Raw genomic sequence first — 26,156 nt, forward strand, 5'->3', positions numbered from 1 at the left:
TTAACCACGAAGAGGGCATGTCTGCAATAAATTAACTCCATTGGTTTCTCTGTAAAAATGTTTGACAGTTAAATCTCTGTTTTTTATTATATGTTCTTGTCATAGAAATTGAATAAAAAAGGAATAGAAAATTAAATATTCCTCCTTTTGCGCTTCAGAGTTTTGAGGGACAACCCTCTTGTTTGCTCCTGTGACCTCCACTGGCTCCAGCAGTGGCAGCGGAATGAACGCGGTGACCTGGAAAACCAAATGTTGTCTTGTTTCTCCCATGATCGAGAAGAACCCCTCAACTCTTTGGTGATACATAACTGCAGTGAGTGATATCGGAACTTCCTATTTTGCACTGTATTATGCTGTTGTATATATTTTTATTAGTAATGCATGTTTACAGTTAGCAAACTGCAAATTGTTCAAACAATGATCAAATGAAAATATTTGCATATTCATAGATTGTGTATATTTCAATGAGGGAGTATAGTAGGAGATGTAATTTTAAGAAATGTAATTAGGTACAGTAATTAAATTGTGGCATTTTTATGGAAAAACTGGAAAAGTCAGTGTTGCAGGGATTACGTTCTGTGATCAATGCTAAGGCTGTTAGCTAAAGTTAGCAATTTCGGTGGACAATTTACAACAGAATTTTTCATGTGTCCTCAGTCCCTGCTGGCATCAAAACTTTGAGGACCCCGTCTTCTAGTATGTGTCCATTGTCAGCGTAATTTCACCTCTTCCCATTCATTTCTATGGGAGCAGCCATGCAATGCATTCTGGTAGCGTCGCGGGGACTTTGGAGATGCGGGGTGTCGAGTAGCCCGCTCCTCATTTGCATAAAGTTGAATCCAGACAACTTTATGCAAATGAGGAGCAGTCGGCTCGGCTCGCCGCCTCACATAAGTTGATGAAAATCTTTTAAATTGACCTTTGTCAATCTGAAATTAAGACTGCACGACCTATTTCTCACTTCAAATGTGACGTGACGCCTTCGTCCAATCAGCTGCAGCCATCTCGGTTGTAGAAGGGTGTAGACTGTTTTCTTTGTTTGTCAGTGGTCAGTGAAGAGAAACTGGTGCCAAGCTGACTAGCGTGCAATGCTGAGAAGCGGGGCGATCTCATCCGTGAAAATGATGCGTATAAGGGCATGTACCAGAGGTGCAGTACTCAAAATACTGAGTGGTCTCGAATTGCCTCCACACGGCTCTCAGAGATCATTCCCCAATTCGTCAAATACCAACACTTTGTCACAGCCCTTAGTGTCGGATACCGACACAAGGCACTCACATGCATGCGCGGCCGGAGCGGCTTAAAAGAAATTACAATTGATTTTATTCTCTGCTCAGGACGCTATAACTCCACTAGATCTTTACATAGCAAATAATTGTTTACTGCTATATTAATGGTCTGAATATCGAGTACAGCCCCTTTAAAACATATCTGGAGGAGATGTTTAAATATTTTTTGTAAAGTTCATGACATTTATTAATCTTCATGACCATTTGTTGTTCCCATTCTCCATATTAATGCATTCAACAAGCAGGTGCAGTGAAATGCAGGGAAGAAATTGGCCCAGCATTGTTGTTTTAATCGCATAGGAGCGGGGGAACATCTTGTTGCCAGGAAACATGAGAGAGTTTTTGGCCCTGTGCCGTTTCTCTGAACTGCTTCAAAAAAAAAGAAAAAGAAAGCTTGTCTCTCTTCACTCAGTTAGTTACTCACATTAGTGACCTGTGCTCATGTTGTCTCCTCTGCTGCTCTCAGGTCTGCCTGATGTGACGATCGTCTCTTTCAAAGATTCAAAGATTCAAGAAGGGGGAAACCTGACATTTGCGTGTCAAGTGACAGGAAGTCCTACTCCCAATGTGAGATGGCGAACTGATGAGCTTCACTCTCGCTTCTTTACCCAGGTAGTGAAGACGTTTCAGTATATGCATATATCATACAGATTAACAAAATAACATTTGCTATTCTGTACACACAAGCAGGGTCCCTCATCTGTTTCTCTTCAGACCTTTCTTCTGTTTTTTTACTCTTTAATGTTTTTTGGGAGTTTTTCCAGATACAAATTGAGGGTCTAAGGATAAAGGGTGTTCTAAAGCACCTTGAGCCAAATTTGTGATATTGGGCTTTAGAAATAAAATATACTTAAGTAGTCAAATCCGCTTCAATCAACTTCAAATTGTTTCTAAACTCAAGAATATTTTCATCCACATCTTCATGTCCTAAACATTTTGGCATAATTGAAGGATACTTGTTGGGATCATGTATATTTTTATAATTCAAGTCAACAAATCAACAAATCCTATGAAAAGACCACAACTTGACCAACAAGTATTGTTTGTGTAGCCTGATATCTTATTCCTCTGTGCCTTAGAGCTCCGTTGTTTTGTCTGTTAAAAACACATCAATGAACCACGCTGTTGCACGTTTCTTCTTTTAAAACACAAACTGTAGTTTATTTTTAGTTAATTCCACATACACCGTCCTGTTTCCTGAAAATAGTCCCTAACAAATGGTCTTTTTACTACGGTTTGAATACACACACAGACACACACGCACACACACACACACACACACACACACACACACACACACACACACACACACACACACACACACACACACACACACACACACACACACACGCACACACGTAAACTCCTGTCCCTACACTATTACTGCGATGAGATTTGCTCAGTAGCCTTCCGCAAAAACATATATTCCTTCCCCTCCTCTATTTGATATCATTTCATTGATGCTTTCAAGCTTCAACTCAAAAATTCTCTCTCTCACCGGCCACATGTCTGTGTGTACCGTTTCCTTTATTTTCTGCTTTTCTCACTGTGCTGAAAGGCTTTTTAGATAAACTGTAGCTTAAAGCCGTTTGAATAAAGTTCAGTTGGGTTCTGTAATCTGTCAATCCACAGTATAGTAAATTGGATCCCATTTCATCCCTCGAACCTGTTTGCCTCTAAGCGATCCATATGTAGCTTTGACCTGGCTGCATTAACCCCCTCTGCTCTTTGTCTGTGCCGCTGGCTGCTGACAGGAGAGAATCTGGGGCTCCACATTAGAGCTGGTCCTTTTCCTCACCAACGTTTCTTCCAGTGACAACCTGCACAACCTAACTTGTGAGGCCGAGAACCAAGCTGGGCTGGGAGAGGAGATGGTGCAATTGGACATAGAGTGTAAGTGCCTGCAAAATAAAACCATTCTTGAGAGCTCAATACAAGTCGTCGGGCTTAATGGAGGTTAGGGCGAGAGCACAGTGAGGCCATTTTTTCAAGTGCAGGCAGGGTGGACAGCCAGAGAAAAGAAAAATGCACAGCAGTGATTTTTTCTAAATGCCCCCTCTACAAATACGAGTAGGTACCCACCACGCTTCTAATGGAGCTCTTTGTCAGCTGCCACTCACTCTGGCAACTGGTGAGAAGTGTTAAAATAATATGAGTGAAGTGCTGCAGGTATGGCTAGCCATTTAATGCAGGGATACAGTACAATGAGGAACGCATGTGAGTGAACATACGTCTCCTTGCTCTTAAAAGAACTCCTTCACCTCACATACAGTATGCTGTACTTCTAAATTACAGTTGCCGCTTGACCCAGGAGGTTTACTGTTGTAGGCTATTCTCCTTTCAGATGCATTAGTGCATCTGAAAGTTGAGGAACACAGAGGAATGACAGCACCCAGCGGTCCCACAGAAAACAGAGTCAGATGCATTAGTGATACATTACTGAAAAATTACTGCCCAAACAATATCCTATATCACCAACTCAGTGACACTCATTAGAAAATAAAGCCAAAAAAGAGCGGGGGCACCAATCAGCTGAAGCCAAATGCACGAGCATCAAGGGACAGATAATGAACGTCAGGAAAATGGGGCTGATAACCCGTGCTAAGATCTGATTTGATTCTGTGCTAATGGACTTTTCCCTCCTACTCCGGAAAACCGCTTCATCCGCAGTGATTGGCAGTCTGTAAATGCGTTAGTGCAGCTAATCTATCAACATCAGCCCCCCTGGTGGACGGACACTCGTTAACCGCTAGCCCTTTAATTACTCTTAATTACCTCCCAGAACAGTGGGTGTTTACTGCTGAGTGGCTCTCTGTGCCATTGATTCATGGTGCTTGTGTGGCTTCCCTCTCACAAAAGAGCTTTTTTGCTTTAAAACATGTTTTTTGGTCATTTTACTTAATATTTTACTTTAAAGGTGGATTCAGAGTGTACGTTTGAATAATATCCAATATCACAAAGGCTAATATTTTGTATGTAAAGGTTCCAATTAACTTAGAATCTGCCTGGACTGATGCCAGGAATCAATTTGTGTAGTTGCCACATTTTCTCAAAATGATCATTGTCTAATTCTTCAAAAAGAACTGGCAGGTTCATTGAACATAATGCGCGCCATACTTTTAACCCTTGCCGTGCGATAGCTTGTGTAAGTTTAGTAGGGGTCGCTAATGGATGATTAGTCAAATGTGATTAACAGCGCTAATTTTCACTCAGTGCAACAGACTTCAGCAAGCTCTGGATAAAGAGACAAATGCCTCAGTATCCCCTTAGCACAGCACTTTGGGAGGCCGGGTCATGGGTTAAGAGCAGCAGACTTGTCAGTGCAGTATGAGGGGTCTCTGCACTTGAGAGACGTGTTCGATCTAAATGAGGCCATTTCCTGTAATTTTACATCTAGTGGAGCTTCCAGGTAGCTTTTGTGGTCGGGGGCACAACCATGACCAGGATTCATTATTCATAGCAGGTCAGCACAGGTTTGCAGAACAGATGGAGAACATTGATTCATGGAAACTTATTACATGGAACCTATAGGGCGCTTCACCAACCTGACTTTATGTTAAATATGATCAAGGTGCACATTCAGCAGAAAATTGTAATTGACTAATTGGCAATTACCAGTGGTGGAAAGTAAAGTACGGTATTGTTTTGCCTTGTACTTTTACCTGTACTGTAGTGCTTTGTAGTTCTACTTCACTACATTTCAGAGGGAAACGTTTTACTCAGATTGATTAATCTGCAGATTATATTATATATCTCAATCAATTGGTTTATGTAATCTCAAAAAATTGTTTCCTAGAGCCGAATGTGATGTCTTTTTAAAGATTAAAAACGTCTTATTTTTGTCCTACCAACTCCAAAACTCAATTTACAGGAATTCTTACATTGAAGAGGCTGGAACTAGAGTATGATCGTCATTTCAAACACCTGAAATGATTTATAGATCATTAAAATAGTTGCAGAGTAATTTTCGGACATTTTCTTTACCTTTGGACAGAGCCAGGCTAGCCATTTTCACCTGTTTCCACACTTTATGCTGAGCTAAGAGTAAACTGACTGCTGGCTGTAGCTTCATATTTACCATACAGACATGAGTGATATCAAATATTATCTAACTCTGGGCTAGAAAGCAAATTGCGTATTTCCTAAAATGTCAAACTATTCCTTTAAGTCTTTGATTCCCTTCACACAGGAGCAGTTTACCAGCTCGCAGTTCAGCATTTTTTGCAAAGGAAATACTTTCACTTTCCCAATATCCTACTTCTCTACCTGAACTCCCAAAACTGTCATCTCCCAACAGTTCCAGTCAAAATCATCTTTCTTAGGGATGCCGTGCCGCAGCACCACTGGTGTTTCCCCTTTGCTGTGGATGGAAATCCTGAACCATCCATCACCTGGCAGTTCAACGGCAACAAACTCAAAGAGGGCATGTACACATACACCCAGCTCATCCCTGACTCGGGTGACGGGTCAGTGAAACACGGATGTCTCTTCCTCAACAAGCCCACACACCTCAACAACGGCTTCTACACTCTGATTGTGCAGAACAAACTGGGAAGGGATGAGGCCACAGCCTCTGGGATTTTTATGCACAACCCCTTCGACCCGCTCGATCCTGAGGGGATAATTCCAGGTGAGTTCCTGAAACCGTTTTGGAGCTGCAGAATGTTTTTTCCGAGCAGCATCCCATAAGGAGCAGAGAAGGCCATTAGGGCGGCTAAAAGAGGAATCTATCTGAATATCTTATTATTATAACACTGCTTGGTCCAGTGTTGAAACCATGTCTTGATTCATCTGCAACATCTTTCAACACGGCCCTCAAAATACTGAGTCGTTATAAAGCAATGAATGAGGAACAAATCAGAAACGACTGATAACTACTGTAGTTCCTGAACAAGTCTGCATCGAGGACTATATAGTAGATAATTATAAGTTATCAAAATGTCTAATTATGTAATGATTAGCTCTCAGAGATCTGTGAATGAACACACTGACCACTTTCTTCATTAGTCGTTTAATTAAATCAGCTGGTGAGCGGCATTAAAATAACAATCATTACCTACTAATTACTTAAACATTAGTTTCTAATCCGTGCCTACTCAAGTGAAAAACATAAATATTCGTCATATTGTGCCTTAAAAATCAATTAAATAAGTGTATGGACTACTGTTTTAGTCCAATAGGTTTTTACATAGTTCTATTCATTTCTAGATTGTGACTATGGAGCGTAAATAAATAAAATATAATTTTACTGATAAAAGCAGATCAGAAAGTCCCAAAAGCTAATTAACACCCAGTTCTGGCTCCATACATTGCATTTAGCTTCACCAATCCAGAAACAAATGTATTATTTTCATAAATTTGTCGTGATGTTAATGTACGTAAATTCTCGCACTGTGAGACTACCTAACCTGAACCCAACCTCACCCACTGCAGCCACACATGTTGCACATTTAACACTGTAATAAGTAACAGTAATCTACTTATAACAATTTATATGCTATTGACACCACACTTCATTAGTGCAAGTCAAATAAATATACGTATATCTCTATAGGCTGTACAAGGTGCATGATTTAATTTAATATATGTACATAGAGGTCTGTTCTAAGTTAAGAGGCGCACACTAGATACCAGACATTGCAGTAATAAAATAAGCTTCTTAGGAATAATTTACATTATGTATACACAGATGGTTATCTGCATCGTGCACAAGATACACATTCTTGGGTGTTCCATCACAGTCTTCACTTGAATATCACAGGTTGCAGCTTTGGTTCTCTGATATGTGTGCCCATTAATGTCTTTGTGTCCTTGTTTCCCCTCATGCTAGTCCTTGATGATGATGATCCAAGTAAGATTGATTTTTACTCTTCTAAAAATCATCTTTGCATGTTGCATGTCTCCTCAGCACTGCATAGAGTTGATGTCAAGTCTGTCTTGAGTCGGGTTTCTGTAACTAAACTCATTCCTGCCCCTCAGTTCCTACAGACAAATCAGACATGGACGTCACAGAGAACCCTGAGAGTCGAGTGTTTGTGGTATGTCTGTGCGTAGCATAATTCCCAATGCAAATATGTAATGACTATCGATGATGTTAGTGAGTGTGACTGCAAATCTCTCTTTGTTTGAACAGGTGTCTGTGGCTGTGGGTCTTGCTGTGTTTGCCTGCACTTTCCTTCTCATCATGATTTTGGTTATTAACAAGTGTGGCCAGCATTCCAAGTTTGGTATTCACCGTAAGTTGAAACACATTATTTCATTTACTGCATGCATAATATGGCCGCTAGTTGATTGAAGGAATAGTTTGACATGTTGGCTTATTCCCTTTCTTGCTGAATGTAAACTTGATACCATTCTCATGTCTGTACGCTAAATATGAAGCAAGAGCCAGAAACCGCTAGCGTGGCTCTGTCCAAAAGGGTAAGATAATCAACCTACCAGCACCTAAAGGTTGTCTCAGAAGTTGAATGCGTACAAAGAGTTGCGGTTTTAGGAGGTCACTGGCCTGGCCAAGAAATAGTCCCAGCGCCTAGCTCACCATAAAATCACAGCTTGTTGTTTTTATGCTATGCCAAGCAGCAGCTGCTGGCTCTAGTTTCATATCTAGGGTATAGACATGAGAGTAGTATCAATCTTCTATTGTCACTCTTGGCAAAAGAGCGAATATTTTCCAAAATATTGAACTATGCCTTTAAAGAACTTCCAGAGTGTGTAAAGCAACAACAGGTGGACTTTAACACATTGGCTCATTATCTAAGTGTACCGTAGTCTAAACATAATACCGGACACACTCTCTCTGATGATTCCCCCCCCCCTCATGTGTGTATGTTTCCCCTGCACAGTTTAAAAATCAATCTTTTATACGATTATTTTACAATAGCGATAATTACAGATCTAGAGACAGGAATCTATTAGCTTAGCACAAAGACTGGAAGCAGGGGGAAACCGCTAGCCTGGCTCGCTAACATGAGGTTAACACATTGCATCTTGTTGGATTAATCCGTTCAAAAATAGAAATGTAAAAGTGACAATTTGTTTTACAGGCAGCTACTTCCTGTAACTATCAATGTTTTGAATTTTTTTTTAAACTTTGGATGAAGCTAGGTTAGCTGTTTCCCCCTGCTTCTAGTTTTTGTGCTAAGCTAATCTACGCCCAGTTCCAGCTCAAATCGTTAACGCACAGACATGAGTGGTATCATGTAATGCATATGATCAGCAAGTCAAACTGCATCAGGAACCATGTCCACCTGTGACATCAATACTTATTTGAAACAACAAAAGACATTATTGCAGAGAATGACTGATGTGATGTGGCTTTCCGTATCACTCATATAATTCAACTTCCATTTCTCTTATATATTGCCCTGCTGAATTGAACCCAGTAGATGACATTGTCTGAGCCCAGAACCCCAATCTGAAGACCGGAATGAGCCATAATCAAACATTCTGCTAAATTATTGTTTCAAATCGCAGATAGTTCTGTCAGGCTCTCAGAAGGTAATGCGCAGGAGAGACTGAATAATATAGGATTTCCACTGAGCTGTAACTTTGCACACAGGCAGCCGCTGTGTCGGCCGGGCTAAAGTGCCTTAATTACTGCATGAGAATGGCAGCAGAAACCTCCCTTGGCCACCGCCACGTGGTGAGGGCCATTAAAGAAGATGGATGGATGGAGGAACAGCTACATGTGATATAGCTCCACTTGGACCCCCCCTCCCAACACACACACACACACACACACACACATCTACTCTTCTCGCTCTCAGTGCCTAAGTGGACTTGATTGCCTAAGTGGACCTTGCTCCCTCTTTCTTTCCCTCCATCGCTTCTGTGCTCTCTCTTTGTTGTTCCATTTGTTGGACTCTAGGGGTTCTGTGGTTTGCCTTGCTGAGTGGGGTTTTACAATTTGGGCCCCACTTGTTTGGCTTTTAATACGCACTGTAGTCAGAGGTCGCTAACCATTCAAGCTTCCGTCCCCTTTTTTCATTTCAATGTGTCCTGATTGCTGCATGGTTGATGATGGTGATTATTTGAGCTTGTCATCAACTGTCACCATGGCACCAACAAACAGCCAAGTTGGTAGTGGAGAATGTCGATTCCTCGAAGGGAAGAAATGAGTTCTGAATTTTCTTTTGATGGTCGCTGCAATTACCAGTGGTTGGAGGCTGATTAGGTGTTACATATCTCTCAGTTTTGCTTGTTTGCATCCCTTCCCGTTTCATTAGGTTCATCAGTTTTGGGCACTGAGGATGACCTGGCTGTGTCACTTCGTTTCATGAACTTTGGAACGAGCCCACCTTCCTCAGATGAAGACTCTGGTTTATCCAGTTTTGTAGAGAATCCACAATACTTCTGCGGCATCATCAAAGAGAAAGACATGTGTGAGTATTATTGCTTGTTTCCACTTTAGTGATTTTTGACGGTGTGTTACTGAATCCACACTTATGCTCATCCCCCCAAATGCAATTAAATTTCAGTGTCTTGATTGTTGGTGTTATTTACACCAAGCACTTTTTCATGTAGGAGGTTTTGGCCACTGTCCGTTTTTTTTCTTCCATTAATGTTTGTAATACTTGTTTTTGTCTGCCTTTACAATAAGCACAACATGGATTTCATAAGGGACTACAATGTAAAATAAAGTGGAGAAATCTTGAGGCCAATAACTTTTGGTTCAAACAAGACATAATTTTACCCAGATTTTCAAATCGTTTATGTATTTTATGATCAGGTGTCCAGCATATTAAACGGCAGGACATTGTGTTGAAGTGGGAGCTGGGTGAAGGAGCGTTTGGCAAAGTCTACCTGGCAGAGTGTGCCAACCTCAGCCCCGACAGCAACAAGATGCTGGTCGCCATCAAGGTGAGAGAATGTACACTTTCACTTCTCACTATCTCAACAACACTTTCTCTATTCATGTTGTTTTATTCCCTCTAAAACATAAAACAAAAGAAGTACATGAATTCTTTGAATGAAAATTTATTTTTTTATTTTTAGTAGCTATATTTTTGTAGCGACCACTTTGGTCTGTATCAACTGCAACAGTCAGTACTTAGCAAGTAAAATTTTGGAGGGTTCAACTTGGGACCATTGTTGCACGTCATTCCTCACCGCTTTCCTCTCTTTTCCTGTCAGCTCTCTGCTCTTCACCAACTAAAAAAGGCAAAAATGCCCAAGAAAAATATACTCAAAAACTTGTTAGTACTCAAAAAAGCGGCTTGATACGACACCAACAAGCCTAAAAGGTAAATATATATACTGCGCTTACACTCAAATCCTCCGTGCACTGAAATAACAGAGTGAGATGTCTGTCAGGTGGTTTAATACACAGCAGGTTAATGCAAACCACAGCGAATAAAAAACAAGACAATGAATCTGGCTCTGCTCAGATTTATCATCCCATTAATCCGACGTGTGCCTTTATTGCAACACAGCATCACTCATAAGCAGGCGCGTAGCAAGGAATTCTGGGCCCAATGCTTCTCAGTACTACACCCAAATCCTCTCGAACAGCATGTTTACTTTCAATCTTTCTATCACACAATTGCCTTTTATTACATTTGACACTGTTGGTTGCTTTTAGCGCAGTTGATTTAAAAGATAGCTACTTCACTTTAAGCCCAATAATCAGCATCTTCATGTAAATTCACACCCCTTGTTTGGTCACAGACTCTAAAGGACGCCAACGAGTCGACCCGGCAGGACTTCCAGAGGGAGGCCGAGCTGCTGACGGTGCTCCAACACCAGCACATTGTGCGATTCTACGGCGTCTGTACAGACGGAGAGCCGCTGGCCATGGTGTTCGAATACATGAGGCACGGAGACCTCAACCGATTTCTTAGGTATGTACCGTAGCAAACCTGCGCGTGATGGCAAGTTCAATTCCCACAACTGTCCTTCCCTGCTGAACTAAATGTTCTTATGATCAGGAAGCGGGTTAGAAACTGAAGTACATGCTCAAGGCGAGTCCTCACCCAAATGGGAAATTAAGCCATCATTCAAGTTTATTATTTACACTAGAGCTGAAAATTCAAACAAATGAATCTATAACTTTATTATTTACCAAATATTATTTTTCTAGTTTTGCAAATGAGAATATTTGATATTTTTTCTTATAAATATTTTGGTCAAACAAAACAATTAAAATCTTTGCTTGGGCTTCTGGATTTTGTGATGGTTCTGTGAAAAAGGTCTATTGTCTGAATCTGCCCGTTTGGCCTTTCAGTGATCTCCATTAAACCACTTCACATCTTCCTCTCTCCATTAAGCCACTTCACATCTTCCTCACTTCCTTCAACAACAACTTTTAGTGTGTTTGAGCAAAGCATTTAACCACCAAATTCTGCATCTGTCCTACATACGTAATTGGCAGCAGTGCAGCTACAGCAGCAGTCAAACCTGATGTGTGCTTAATGTTAAACCCACTGAGCTGACCTCTGTGGATTCTGTGTTTCAATAGAAATGCATGAAAGACGGCTGTGGAAGTGTTTACTGTACAGACTAACATTTAGATTTTGCTGCTTTTATTCTGTCTCTGCACTTTCATATTTGCCAAAAGCTTGGATTATCTGGGGACATAGAGATATCCTGTAAATTTGACATGTCCTTGATAGTTTGCTCACTGTCTTTTGCTAAAGCGACTCACTCAAACACGTCTTAATATCGGCCAGGACCCTCCCCCCCCCGACCCTCCCCCTCCCTTTCCTCCACTTACATTACCTGTCACAGAAAACGGAGATTGTATGGAAGACCAGTTTGCTTTGTTAAATCAGAAAATCTTGTTGCATCCCATGAAGGTCTCATTTGATGCTAATTGGATTCACAACATGTCAAGGCACGGTGCAAATGTATATTTACAAGATGTCCTCACATGATAACAGCAAATAAAGTGAATTTCAAATGTTGCAGGATATTATTTGAATACTGATGGACACAGTTAATCAGCACTTAAGCAGAAAAACAAGTTGCCTTCAACTGTACACTGTACTGACGCAATGTCTCAAGAAGAGGTTCATAATAACACTTGTTTTGTAATGTGGTGATGGAAGAGTTTTAAAATGTGTTGAAATCACTTTGTCATCACAATTGTAATCTAAAAACTAAGTTAAGAAAACCTCAGGAGGGAGCTAAAGGAGTCACTGAGGACTGAGACATGTTGACCTATTAGAGCTCACTTGGCACCTGGGAAACCATCTGACAAAACTATTAGAGCAGACGCAGTTGATGCTGTCTGCCAGGTGCCCTTCACAGGAGACAGATTGGGAATGAAAATACACAACCCACACATGCGTGCACACAGACTTTGCCTGACATATATGTTCACCAATGGATGGAAAATCGCATTTCCAGCAGACAGAATGGGTGAAACGTCTGAGGGCCCCCATAATGCAGCTGCTTTCCCACCCTGCCACCTGCCTTTTAAACTAATAGTGATTGTATAGACAACTTCCTTTGTAAGGAGGGGACAAAGTGGAGAGGAGAGATATTAGGATGGATGGAGACATCATCTGTGATTTGCTCATTTAGGCCGGAGTTTGACATGAGAGTGGGCGTTTATGATCCACAGGAACAACCGAGAGTCAATGTGCTCTGCATCTCCGAATTGCATTATTGCAAATCAATTGTAGGCATATTACAAGCCTTATGTTTCTGTGTCTATCAACCGTCATGTTAAATGGCTTTATTATGGTGTGGTCACGCCGACCACGTCTGTAATGCTCTCAAGAGTCATACATGTCAGAAATGTTCAATCTGCAGATTGCATGCTGAGGTCATTGTCCTTCAGGTCACCCAAGGTTGATGCCATAGTTACCAAAATACTGGGAGCCCAAACCCAGCATTTGAGTAATCCGAGCAGCCAATAGAAACAGAGAAGAATAGCAAAGGCCAGAATGTTCTGTTCTTTACAAATGAAAATACAGTGGCCAGGAGTTCAGCTCCGGTGCAGAAAGGAAAACCAATAAAGGAAAATATTTTGTCATCTACAAGTGGTGATAAGCATAAATGGATAAAATAAAAAAAAAATTTAAATGAAAAACCTTTGGCCTCAAAAGTAGTTTTGAAAAAGCAATGAAACTTCAGAAATTACAAATTATATACAAGCCAAATCCTCATTCGAAAAGGGCTCACTTAAAAAGTGGCCTTTTACAGTTTAAAGTAGAACTAGATTTGACATGCAGATATAAGACTACTGCTTACTTAAGATATATATTCTTTTCAGTTATGTCTGTGCCATTAACAAAGTTAACTAAAATAAAAAAAAGCAATGTTGTTTTTGTGTACACTGAAAAATAAAATTTGCAAAATCCAGATTGGTTACCTTGAAACTATTTAATGATCTAATGCAAAGGTTGCTTGACCAGACCATCCTCGCAGTGGCAGTTGGCAGAAATAAAAACTGTCAGGGTGTAACTGCTACACTCTGGGTCCACTGGTGGAAATTAAAGTGCTGTACCAAAATACGATTTTCAGATACTTTATACTATACTTCTACTCCGCTACATGTCAAAGGGAAATATTACTAGTAGTTTACACAATATTCTAGGGGGGTCACGATTTAGATTCTTAAATTCGTTAAAATGAGCTTTCAATTTCAATCATCGAAATTAAAAGCCAGAGCAGCGAGTCACCCAGCATTTTATTTTCTCTCACCCCCCTGATATATAATACATCACTCACATCGGCTATAGATATATATATATATATATATATATATATATATATATATATATATATATATATATATATCTATCTATCTATCTATCTATCTATCTATCTATCTATCTATCTATCTATCTATCTATCTATCTATCTATCTATCTATCCAAGTAGGATTTTGAATGCAGGACTGTTATTGTAGGCTAGTATTTTGACATTGTTGTACTAGTACTTTTACTAAAGTAAAGCTCTAAATACTTCTTCCACCATTGCCTGGATCTAATCCACCCCCCACCCCCTTCTCATCTCACGTATTACCCTGTTAACTGTCTAACAAAGCAGAAATGCCATTAAAAAGCAGCCTTGATCCAAAAACACTCACGTGTTCCTCATGTGTCAACTGTAGAGCTCATGGCCCTGATGCTCGTATCCTGGAGGAGTCGAAGATGCCCCCGCTGGGTCAGCTCACTCTGCCTCAGATGCTCCACATCGCCGCCCAGATCGCCTCAGGTATGGTCTACCTGGCGTCGCTGCACTTCGTCCACCGTGACCTGGCAACCCGCAACTGTCTGGTGGGGGAGGGCCTGGTGGTCAAAATCGGAGACTTTGGCATGTCCCGAGACATCTACAGCACAGATTATTATCGGGTAAGTGGCTGGAAAAGATACAAACTTAACAAAAGACTTACGTTTTGTTTTCCGGAGATGAAAACTTGACTAAGATGTTCTCAAAATTATCGGCTCAGCCCATTCCAATTATTTTTCTACTCAGCTCTAATGTTGTATGGCCTTGAGAATAGTTTTGCTTTTGAAGATTTATTTTTAAAACGTTTGTCACTTTTTTCAAAGATTTGTTTATTCAGGGTCAATAAACTTAAATTTAAATGAAATCATACCTACATTTTGGGTTAAAAAAAAAGCAGAAATTAAGAATTATTTTGACTAATAGTTAAGATCAGAGGATGTTGAGTGGATCACAGTTATGTTAAAGTTTAGTCAGGATTCTGTTTTGAAACCATTTAAACATTTTTTTTTCAAATGCTATAAAATTGAATAAAAACACCCCAAAAATTCATTAAAGTGATCATTAATTGTATCTGCGTGTAACATTTTATGGAACCCATACATACATGCATCCATGTTAATTTAGCAGAAAGAAACCCATGTTTCTGATTCTGAAAAACACAAGGGTTAAGCTATTTTGGATGTTAAACACATATTGTCCAGATTGTCTACCTCACATTGATTTCAAGCTGCTAGTTATAGATAGTTTAAAGCTGAACAGGAATCTATTTGCGATTTACTAAAAGATGATATTCCATCAACAAACATGGTCACCTTGAGACTTCCATTATGCAACAATGATGAAACATTACATACATTGCCTTGTCTCCCTCCTCAGGTGGGCGGACGTACGATGCTGCCGATCCGCTGGATGCCCCCGGAGAGCATCATGTACAGGAAGTTCACCACGGAGAGCGACATCTGGAGCTTCGGTGTTGTCCTCTGGGAGATCTTCACCTACGGCAAACAGCCCTGGTACCAGCTGTCCAACAGTGAGGTGGGTTGGGTTGGAAAGTTTATCACCAATTTTGATGGTCAATAAAGTCATTGGTTATGGGCAAGTAATGTATTACTGCCAGGAAACATTTTAATACCTTTTATTTAAACACCAAAGGAAACACCCACACAAACATGTCTCATTTAAAGGGTCAGTTACAAAAAGACATTTTATCACTTACTGGGAATCTAGCTACCCAGATAGTGAAGGCAAGTAGTCATGTTGATCCAAAAAAAGACAAAAATTGTTGTTGAAACCCCAGGAAGACAAAACACGGGTGGAAAGATACACTGAGAACCAGATGAAAGCACAGACAATCCGAGCCAGACACAAGAGAACACCAAGACTAATATACACAAGGAAAGGAGGGCGGTAACGAGGGACAGGTGAAACACATCAGGGCAGAGCAGACACTCAAAAGGCGGGAAAACATAAGGTTGGGTGGGGATCTGTTTTTGTTGTGTAACGTCTGTTAAATACCAATAAACAGAACTTTAAAAAAAAAAAAAGCAGGAAAACACACAAGTCAGGACGTAAAAGAAGACATGACACATGAGAAGAACCTACAAAACAAAACCCAGGGTCGTGACACCAAGACAGCTGAAGTCCTGACATCACTTGCGGGCTAGCCATTCAGCATTTCTTTCATCAGTCTTTCTGAAAAAATGAAGCGTGTCTTTGTTTTTTCGTGTGTGTGGGTAATTTGGGGCAACTGTCCTTTTAAAGTGGACAGATGAAACTACAGGCAATTATCTCGTGTAATAGTCATTACTGGCATTTCTGAAATATTGTCAGCTGATTTACCTGCAATGTTTGTGAGAGAGGTGATATTCATTGTTGAATTTGTAGGCTTCTGTGTTTTTAATATCACTGTGCAACTGCTGTTGACCTTCTACAGTAGGAGACAAGCTAGCAAAGTTAGCAAAAACTAGCTGACTGATGCCTTTAAATCGTCTAGTAGCCTACGGAACTCTCCGTAAAACCACTTTTCTTTTGTTTCTACACTTAATCTTGTACAGATTAAAGAGATAGATACAACTTGTTAAATAGTAAGCTTTAGAGGCATTGGGAGGAGAACTTTGTTACCTAGCTAGCTAAGCAAATCTTATTCTGGCTAACGGACAGATATGATGGTGGACTCAATCAATAAATTGAATAATGGTAAGATTATTTACCAAAATTCCGAATTATCCCTTTAAATATTTTGCACAAATGTTGTGAGAGGTGCGAGATTAAAGGGATGTTTTCTTTATAGTTTACATTTTGATAAGAGTTTACAGTGAAAAGTGGGGCTTTTTCACCCAAAACAGCTATGAGAGCGGTGACAGTGAATTTACGGTCGAACTAAGCAATGATCAGAACCTCACTATAAGGCTCAATAAAGCCGAGGGGAGCTGCAGGATGATAAATCTGGTTCACATTGTTTTTACATAGTCATTTGATACATACAAATATTGATCAGTCTATATGTTAAATTAACTAGATGTTTTTTCAATCCATACTTGTGCAAACACGTCAATGGCAGCCTGAAATGTTTTGGTGCTTCCATGGATACTTCAGAGCATATGTTGCTGAAGTTTTTCACTGCTCTGCACTCTTAAAATGATCAATAAATTCATAGTAATTAAGGCCAGTCCAGTCTAGCCTTTTTAGCTCGAGCACCAAGAAGTGGGACTCCATTGCGACCACAGTGGTGTTATTACAGGCCGAAACCATCTCTCCTTTCAAGACGGGTAGATCACTTTTCCCTGGCACTCAATTCTAATCTCATTGGCTCTCATTTTTGCCCAGGGCCAATGAGCTTTAACCTTGTTAACTTAATCTGTCTCAGCCAATGAGGGATAGGTGATCATGTTGCCCAAACACAGAGCGGCGGAGATAAATCATCCCAAAATACCGATCTCTGCATGCTGTAACGACAGCATGCAGAGAGTCTGTGAGTCTTTGGCTGAATCTCATCACCCTTATTTGATAGCTCCTCGACTCCTCGGTCCTTGGCTGAACCGGAAGTTTTTCTGTCCCTCCTCGGTGAAGGCCATCTCAAAGCTCTTATTTCTGCCCCGAGGAGCGAGCATCGAGAAGGGATCATCGAGGAGCTATAGCCAAGTTACACGAGGGCAGCTTTCCCAGAAGCCGTGTAGCTGAAAGCCGTTGCTAACTACGCCCAAACAGTTGACGAATTCATGTGACGCTTCAGAGTAAAGAACTTCTCATCCTGCTAAAAACACATTTGCTCGTTTCCTCTCTCCTCCCATGATTTCCTCGCGTCTCTCCTGTGCCTCCTCGGTGGGAGGGACTAGGACAGGAGTCAAGTGGAGGTCTCGAGGAGGCAATTTAAGCGACATGAGATCCAGCGACTGTGTTGAGCTGTGAGGTTGACTGACAGGCCATTTTGGTGTGAATTGACTCAACGCTGACAGACCTCTTCTGTTCATTGGATCGGGCCAAGGTTAACAATGGGGAAGAGATTGAGTCAGTAACCCTTCAAATGGAGAGCGCTGTGAAATTCTCTCTCTCATCCTCAACAGTAATTTATTCACTGAGCAGCAAGATTTTGTGAATTCAATCATTTATCATAGCCATTAGCTGGAGGTTATTCATATTGTGGCTGCTTTCATTTTTGTGGAGGTCTCCGCTAATGCACATGTATCTATCAATCTGCGGATACGAAGGTTGTTGGGCCAAAAAGTATCTGTTTGTTAAAAAAATGTGTATCCTTGGTGCAGCATCCGCTATTTATCTGAATAAAATTTAGCAAACTCAGAGAATTCAGAGGTGTCTCCACCAGCAGGTCAATATTTTCACTTATCCACTGAAATATCTGAGCAACTACTGCATAGATTTTGTACAGATATTCAAGTATTCTTTCTCCTAAATACTTATGGCTTTGGTGATTACCTAGTCTATATCCTTCATTTAGCACCGCCCATGACAATTGTGATTGGTTTAAAGAAATTCCATTAAACCAGAGCATTTTCCTCCCATCCCGGAATACTATATGGACTAGCCAGACCCTCCTTCAGCGCGCTTTGGAGGAGGGTCTGGCAAAGTGAGACTAGTGATTACCTGACTTTTCCTCTAATACCACCATGAGGTTTTTATTATTTTTTTACAATGTAAAAAAATAAAAAATAAATACTGAAATATCTTAGCAACTACTAGATGGATTGCCATGAAATTTGGTGCGGACATTCATGGTCCCCAGAGGATAAATTGCAAAAACAGGAATCCCCTGACCTTTTTATCTAGGTGCTAGCCCCATCTTTAAGTCAAAGTTTATGACTAAATACCTGCAAAACTTACAACATTTCCATCATCTTCAGCTGTACTTTGTGTTAAGCGCTAATTAGCAAATGTTTGCATACTGACACGCTGAACTAAGACGATACACATTATACCAATAATACATCAACATGAACTAACTCTTCAAATAATAAGAAGTCAGTTTGCATTTGAATTTAGAGGTATTCACCAAAGAGCTTAAGAGGTGATGCATCTGAGGACAGATACACTATATTTCCTGTTAATATAACGTTATATTTCAATTCCCACCTCCAACAGGCCATCGAATGCATCACGCAGGGACGGGAACTGGAAAGGCCACGCACCTGCCCCAAGGAGGTGTACCTGCTGATGCAGGGCTGCTGGCAGAGAGAGCCCCAGCAGAGGATGGTCATCAAGGACATCCACAGCCGTCTGCTGGCCCTGGTCAAGAACCCGCCGGTTTACCTGGATATCCTGGGCTAAAAGGGGCCGAGAAGCAACCAGGGAGCGGAATTGAAAAGGCTGGGGAGGTGGTTGAGGTTTTGATTTGAGACCTAAAACTTGTTCCTTTAATTCTAATCGAGGGTAATTACTTTGAACAGGCTCCTCTTGGTTTGAGTTTAAAAATATGTCCCGATGCTTGATGGACGAACCATCTGCAGTGACCTTTCCTCATCCCGGCTCGACCCCGACCTGTTTACTGCCCCGTCGTTCTCCGGAAACCTGTCAAATGTTTACCAAAGTCTTTAATGTTTATCTGAAGTGGTCTCAGCCAGATGGAGGGACATGCATGGATAAGTGCTGAGGTAACTGTATATGGGCTTTACGTTGCTGGGAGTGCGATCTCAGATGATGGCTTGTTGGGGGGGATTTTGGCTCTGAAGTCCCTGCAAAGATTTGTGAGCTGAGCTGTGGCGCATTTTATACGACTCTACAGCCGACACCTGTGTTAAAAGGCAATTAGAAAATGAAACGGATGATTACAAGAGAGGGCACTTCACATCATGAGTCAAAAAATGGAAACCATTTTTGTCAGAAGACGCCAAAATCGTTTGTACAGTATAGTCACTGATTTTGGATAAGTTTTGATATGGCAGGTCATTTTAAGGCTTTCAGAAAATGTATATAAGATATCAAAGTTGTACAATCAAAACCTTGGAAAGCTTGTTTGTTTCTGATGTGTCAAAACCATTGTATCATATGAGTATTTTTCAAAAACAAGAACAAAATGTCATATATTAGCAGTGAAAGTGTGTGCTTACATTTAATGTTGAATGTCGAATATGAAAAAAGAAAATACTTCCAAAGAACAACCCTTTGACCTGCAGCCTGCCTGCGACACTCAGGAGTGGCTTTTGTACGAATTAGTGATGTTTAACATGTAGAGCTTCCAAATCAAAGCACTGCAGTGAAATTCAGTAAGGGGGCAGGATGGTGGGGAGGTGACACACCGAGATGGTTTTAGAGGCAACAGATGGATTAAAGTGAGTGAAACTCCAGGAGGAGAGGGACAGATGGCACTGAAACAGAGACTGGAGGTCCTCCATGAAAAAAAAAAAAGAAAAGTTTAAATTCAACCAAATGGGGCATTTAGAAAAACTGAGTGGGAGCCTACAAACCATTGTGATAGCTTTAAGTGTAAATACTAACTGTACATATTCTGTATTAATGTCTAAAAAAAAAATATATATATATCTTCATGTAATGTTACTCCAGCACTTTGTATATTGTCTGCCCTTAAAAATAAACAAACTTGATTTAAAAAAAAATGGCTGCAGCCTGCACAGGAACATCCCTCCGCATCACTCGATCCATAATGATCGTATGCTTTCGAGTGAACAATGATTCGGGCCGCCGTCTGTACTTAAAGTTAGACATCTTAAGAAGGCTATTTAAGAGCCTTCTATTATTTTTGACAAACTAATCAGCAACCTGCGGCGTCTCCATGGGATCCTCAGCGGATGGGTATTGAAAAGGAATAATCAAGCTTCATATTACCTTTCCGCCGGGCCTTCAGCAAACAAACACCCTCAAAAACCAAACCCTTCTCTCTACCTATCCACCCCCCCCCAAATCATCACCACCACCACCCTCCCTCCAGCACTCTGTATGCAGAGCGTCTCCAGGGAGTGGTAATGGATTGTGAGTAATGCTATCATCCCTTTCTCTGTCTCTTTCGTTCTCTCTACCTCCTCTGGTGTACCGGGGGGGGGGGGATGAAAACACTTGGAGGACTCGTGTCTGGCTTATTGTTTCTTCTTGTGTCTACAAGCAGATTCTGGGCCAGATAGGATTAGTGCACTCTGTAGTGTTTGTCCCTGTTATCCTTAAGGGCTCCATTTGTGGTTTTAGAATGGACCTTTTTTTAATAAGCACTCGTGTCTCCAGCCTGGTTAGATATTGGATATGACTATAATAAGAGCTGTAAATTAGGCCATTTTCAAAATGGAAACCCTAGTAGAGCTTTGCAGCGGGAAATTTTCATTTTTAATCTTCCACCTCGTCCTATGTCCTTGTTTTTTTAATGGTAATTATTTTCTTCTATGATACTGTCAATGCAGATTAATTAGGGTCGGTGTCCTCTTCTAATAATGAACCACTCTGGAGGCTTTACTATCCATCCTGTAAGGCATTCAAGTCACTAGGAAGAGAACTCCTGCACACAACGTTGACACTATTTTAGTCAAACCAAAGCATCCAATCTATACAACCTCATAGAGAAGAGGAGCAACAATGAAGAAAACTCAAGTTGGTGGTCGCTGTTTTAGAACAGTGTTATCCTTTGAACTAAACTGTAAGCAGCCCGTTCAGTTTAGTTCAGTCACTTTATTATCCCAAATGGGAAACCTGATCTGCAGTCAGTAGTGCAAGATAAAAAACACAAGTAAACAGCTTTCCAATCAACCTGTTTTAATAATTCACACTTCAATTAGCTCATTGTGACTGACTGCATTGAAATGAATATCATTTAAGTCATTTAGTCTACAACGTCTATAAAGTCATTTAATCTACAAGGTTTCCTGCATCCAAACACTTTAAGTGAGCAGTAAGAGATAATTTCACATCAGTTTATTTATTTATTATGTTTTTAGCGTGAAACGTTTTTCTGCAGTGATTTTTTCAGGATATTATCCATCAGTTTGAGGCTGCCTTAAACAAAAGCATCTTCACTGGGAACAAGTTGAAGGATCTCACACGATTTAAGAAAAATATGGTTTGAAGGCTGAATACTGGACACAATTTCTTGTTACACTGACCATTTTTGCTGCAAGATTTCTCACCCAAGTTGGGTTTCCTGCAGATAGACCTTTAAGGATTCACACACTGTTGCAACAATGCAGCTGCAGCCCATATTTTGGCGAATAAAAGCTGATCAGCAGATGGGAGCAATGAGCTCCTCAACCAGGACAAGGACACCCTCTTATTGGCTTGTTCTGCCCTCTGCTGGTCACTCACACACACTGCTCAGACTCCGACTGGTGTTTAAATGAAGGATCTGCAGTGTCTGCCAACAAAAAGAATATATATTTGACCACATTTTGAATTTCATTGCTCAAAATCAAGTTGCATATCTGTATGATATATACAGGTTTAAAACAGAGCTGCAATGATATGTTGAATAATCGATGCACAGAAAATCAACCAACATCTATTTTAATAATGGAATATTTAGTTTTGGCCATTTTTTTTATAGAAAAATACCAAACGTTTTTTTCTTTGTAATACATAATAATGGATCTTTGGGTTTCAGACTGTTGGTCAGATAAAACAAGACATTGGAGGATATCGCCTTAAGCTGTAGGAATTTAAAATGGAATTTCTTACTTTCAACAATCAATAATGAAAATAATCATTAGTATACTGTGTGAACACAGTATAGAAATTGCTGTGGTATGAATGTAAAAAGGGAACCAGTCTATTTTAAGACACTTGACATTTTTCCAGTGACAATTATTACACTTATAAATATGGAATTTATTACACAAGTCTAGTAGAACAAAGTAGAAAATTACAAATTATACACAGCAAAGAACAAATAAGTATTCATACATTTTAAGAGCAGTTTGTGTTTTTTTTTTTTTTTAAAGACAAGGAACAAACCAAGCATTATATCAAAAGAAAGGTTGTATAAAACATAAAAAAAGGCACCCAACTCTGTTTTGTATTCTTGTTGTATCGAATGGTTCATCCCGCACTCGTTTTTGCGCTCTATTTCATATTTTCAAAACATCCTTCAATACACTTTCTGTTTTTTATTTTTAAAGGCTTCATGAGAAAAGTGCCCAGTTTTCCTGATAATTACAACCTGAATCTGCTTGTCCACTGAGGAGTAAACCAACATGGTTTATATGAAAAGTAGCTTTCAAAGTAACAGGGATCTGGTATGGAGAATATCTGGGCTTGAAAATGATAATTTGGTCAAAAATAATTGTAAAAATACAATACAGAAAAGCGACATCGGCATCTATCTATTTGATGTGGAAGCCTCGGCGATCAGCATCTCTGAGCTTCATAACCGTCCAACTGCTGGTTGAAGGCACCAAATGGCTGAGAATGAATGAGATGATAGAACAAAAACAACAGAAAAAAAATGATTTCAAAAGAACCACAACAGAAGCCAGTAATGATGCAAATCCAAGAATCAACGGGTCAAATAGAGGAATGCTGTAAGATGATGACTGGATAGAGACAAAAAAAAAAAAAAAAAAAAAAAAAGAGATAATACAGAAAAATTTAGGGAAATTACTGCTCTGTTTCGATAAAGACTGAAGTGACTTTTATACTCTGCACACTAACCTTGGTTGCTCTGATGCAAAGTGTGTGTGTGCTCTTTGTGATTCTACACATTCACTCTGCGTCTGACATTTCTACTTCAGCATCCAACGTGGACCTGTACCACACCTCATTATCCCATAATATCACATACATTTTCCCCTCTTACTAAAAACTCTCTACCAACACAGCTAAAAGACATTTGTGGGAGTGGGAGTGCGTGTGAGTGTGTGTTTGCTATGTGCTTCCTGTGAGTTGTGTGATCACACTTCTGGTGTTAGTGGTGAAGCCAAGTGTAAATTTGTGCCATATATGCTTTCAAACTTGTTTTATACAAATGAGCCTTTCAAACCATTTGTCAAGTAAAAAGATTATAGTTGAAATCTGTACCTACAGTATGTCAGTGCTTCAACAGAGAGGTTTAGTAGTGCGACGCCCTATCTCCCATTAAAACCTAAAAGGAAATTCTTCTTTGTCAAGTCTCCGAAACATAGGCTGCATACACAGTAGCCTACTGCTATGGCTTTATATATGTTATTGAATGGTCTAATTTATTAAATTTATCAATTCATTTGTAATTTTATTTACTTAAAACAAGTGAATTAGCTCATTTGAATTGAACCCTTTTTTCAAAATTTTATTATCTATTAATCTGCCATTTTCCTCTCAATTAATCAATTGTTTCGTCTATATAAAATATATAAAAAAGGAAAAATGCCCATCACAGTTTCCCGTATTTCATCCAAGAAGGCCAAAACCTCAAGATATTGAATTTACAATAAAAAAAAGAGAGAAAAGCAAAAAAATATGCACATTTAAAAAGTTTGGCATTTTTGCCTAAAGAATTACTGAAATGATTAATCTAATATCAAAATATTTCTGTCAGTCAACTAATCGATTAATAAACTAATCATTTCAGTTCCAATACAGGCAGGTATTTTCTTGAAAAAAGTTGACTTAAATTGGAGAGCTAATGAAATAATCTGTCTGTACTTTTTTTTTTTTCACTTGTTTTAAGAAAACAAAGCTCAATAGCAGTGTTCATTTATTGAGAACTATAGTAACTTAATCCATGGTACTTCCTCCAAAAAGAAAAAAACCCTCATCTTCATTACCGCCTATGCACCTAAAACAAGCAATACATATAATAGATTCTATCAGTATATAATTATTATTTCAGTGGTAAATAACAGTCTCATGGGACAACAAGATAACCAAAGTATACAGTATGAGTGTTACTGCTTTGTTTTACTGTATATGCACCAAAGCACTTCAAAACTACAGTACTACAATGTTAATACGACCCCAAACTATGACTACATGTACTTTCTGCCTCTCCAGGTCTCTAAATTCTTTACTCTTTAGCTATAAACCGCAGGTGTTGGAAATTTGACACATAATACATGTTCAGAATAGATCTTATGCGCGATGGTAAAAAAGAAAAAAATAATGCGGTTTGCTCCAGGGGCCACTCTAGCGTTGCCCTGGAAACGTACTGTTGTAAAAATGGTACCGGTCTTTTAATCACTGCCGCGCTGTAACATTTCTTTCTTTTTTTTTATGTTGAGGGCAGATTGTGGGGTTCATAATAAGCCAGGCAATCAGTAAAAAAAAAAAAAGAACCACAGGACCTGCAAATCAATTCCGGGCCGTGCGGAGTGGAATCAATAGGTGGATATATATATATATAAGACCCGGCAGCACAATCTGCATTATTTTATGTAGAGTTACATGAGGGTTGTCTACTTTATACATAGAACAACCACACTAACCAAGTATTCCAGTTAAAAAAAACATTCAATAAATCCTTAATAAAGTAAAGGAGATTCTGGCCCAGTACATGCAAAAAAAAAAAAAAAAAGCATTAATTCAGAATATAATCCCTGCCACTGCAACATTAGATGTTTCCAGTTTGAGATTTAAACTTGTAGTGATCTACTGTAAACATCGTATATGAAGTGTGGGTCTACAATAAATGCACTTTGAGGATCTTTAAAAATAAATTAAACAGACATTTTGTACACGGTAGACATTGTTTTCTCACATACGAGCTTAATGCAACATCAGAAAAAGGCTTCAATGAATGCAACTGGGTCCTTAGGCGCTGAGAAAACACATGAACAAATACTTCAGGTGTACAACTGTGTTAGGGAAATCCTTTAGCACTGAACATGATGCATCAAAATCTTTATCTCTGAATTATAAAACTATTGGTATTAAACAAGCACTACCGTGAACTGTTATTAGTCATCTCAAACACACACCGCTGAGACAGACAAACAGCCCAAACCTTTCCTTTGGAAAGTGAATCAGACATTTTGTGGCTGTTGGTTGGTGGAAAATACGCCCTCACTTCTCCTTGCACTCGCGCCTCGATGTGTGCGGCTGGTTGGAGCCGTGGCAGGGTTTCCACAGCAGCGGGGCGCTGAAAATGCAGATGATTCCCAGGTTGAGGATGAGGCTGGCGACCAGCACCCCGACGGTCCCCAGGAAGGAGGGCATTGCTCCGCGGGCTAGGAGCCACGCCCGCCGTGACGTCATGTCTGCCATCACGCCCTCCATCTGGAAGTGGGTCCCCACCACAGCGCTGATGTGGAAGAGCTGGTGGCTGTGGCC

The 26,156-nt window shown here is 40.0% G+C and overlaps 2 protein-coding genes across 4 annotated transcripts in view; one reads left to right on the plus strand and one right to left on the minus strand.

Moving 5' to 3' along the window:
- Positions 1–20,521, plus strand: part of ntrk1 (neurotrophic tyrosine kinase, receptor, type 1) — a 31,611-nt gene extending 11,090 nt beyond the window's left edge. Inside the window, exons 5-17 of the mRNA XM_039805688.1 lie at positions 159–313; positions 1,756–1,901; positions 3,044–3,182; positions 5,587–5,919; positions 7,120–7,140; positions 7,269–7,327; positions 7,423–7,525; positions 9,515–9,670; positions 10,018–10,148; positions 10,956–11,128; positions 14,350–14,590; positions 15,345–15,503; positions 19,065–20,521. Coding sequence (XP_039661622.1) covers positions 159–313; positions 1,756–1,901; positions 3,044–3,182; positions 5,587–5,919; positions 7,120–7,140; positions 7,269–7,327; positions 7,423–7,525; positions 9,515–9,670; positions 10,018–10,148; positions 10,956–11,128; positions 14,350–14,590; positions 15,345–15,503; positions 19,065–19,250 — 2,002 coding nt within the window. The 3' untranslated portion in view covers positions 19,251–20,521. The remainder of the gene's footprint in view (positions 1–158; positions 314–1,755; positions 1,902–3,043; positions 3,183–5,586; positions 5,920–7,119; positions 7,141–7,268; positions 7,328–7,422; positions 7,526–9,514; positions 9,671–10,017; positions 10,149–10,955; positions 11,129–14,349; positions 14,591–15,344; positions 15,504–19,064) is intronic.
- Positions 20,522–21,660: 1,139 nt separating this feature from the next.
- The window catches only part of paqr6 (progestin and adipoQ receptor family member VI), a 36,427-nt gene continuing 31,931 nt past the window's right edge, over positions 21,661–26,156 (minus strand). For all 3 annotated transcript variants that reach the window (XM_039805689.1, XM_039805691.1, XM_039805690.1), the window contains exon 8: positions 21,661–26,155. In XM_039805689.1, coding sequence (XP_039661623.1) covers positions 25,890–26,155 — 266 coding nt within the window. In that variant the 3' untranslated portion in view covers positions 21,661–25,889. The remainder of the gene's footprint in view (position 26,156) is intronic.

Source organism: Perca fluviatilis, chromosome 7 (assembly GCF_010015445.1).
Source record: "Perca fluviatilis chromosome 7, GENO_Pfluv_1.0, whole genome shotgun sequence".
Classification (NCBI taxonomy): domain Eukaryota; kingdom Metazoa; phylum Chordata; class Actinopteri; order Perciformes; family Percidae; genus Perca; species Perca fluviatilis.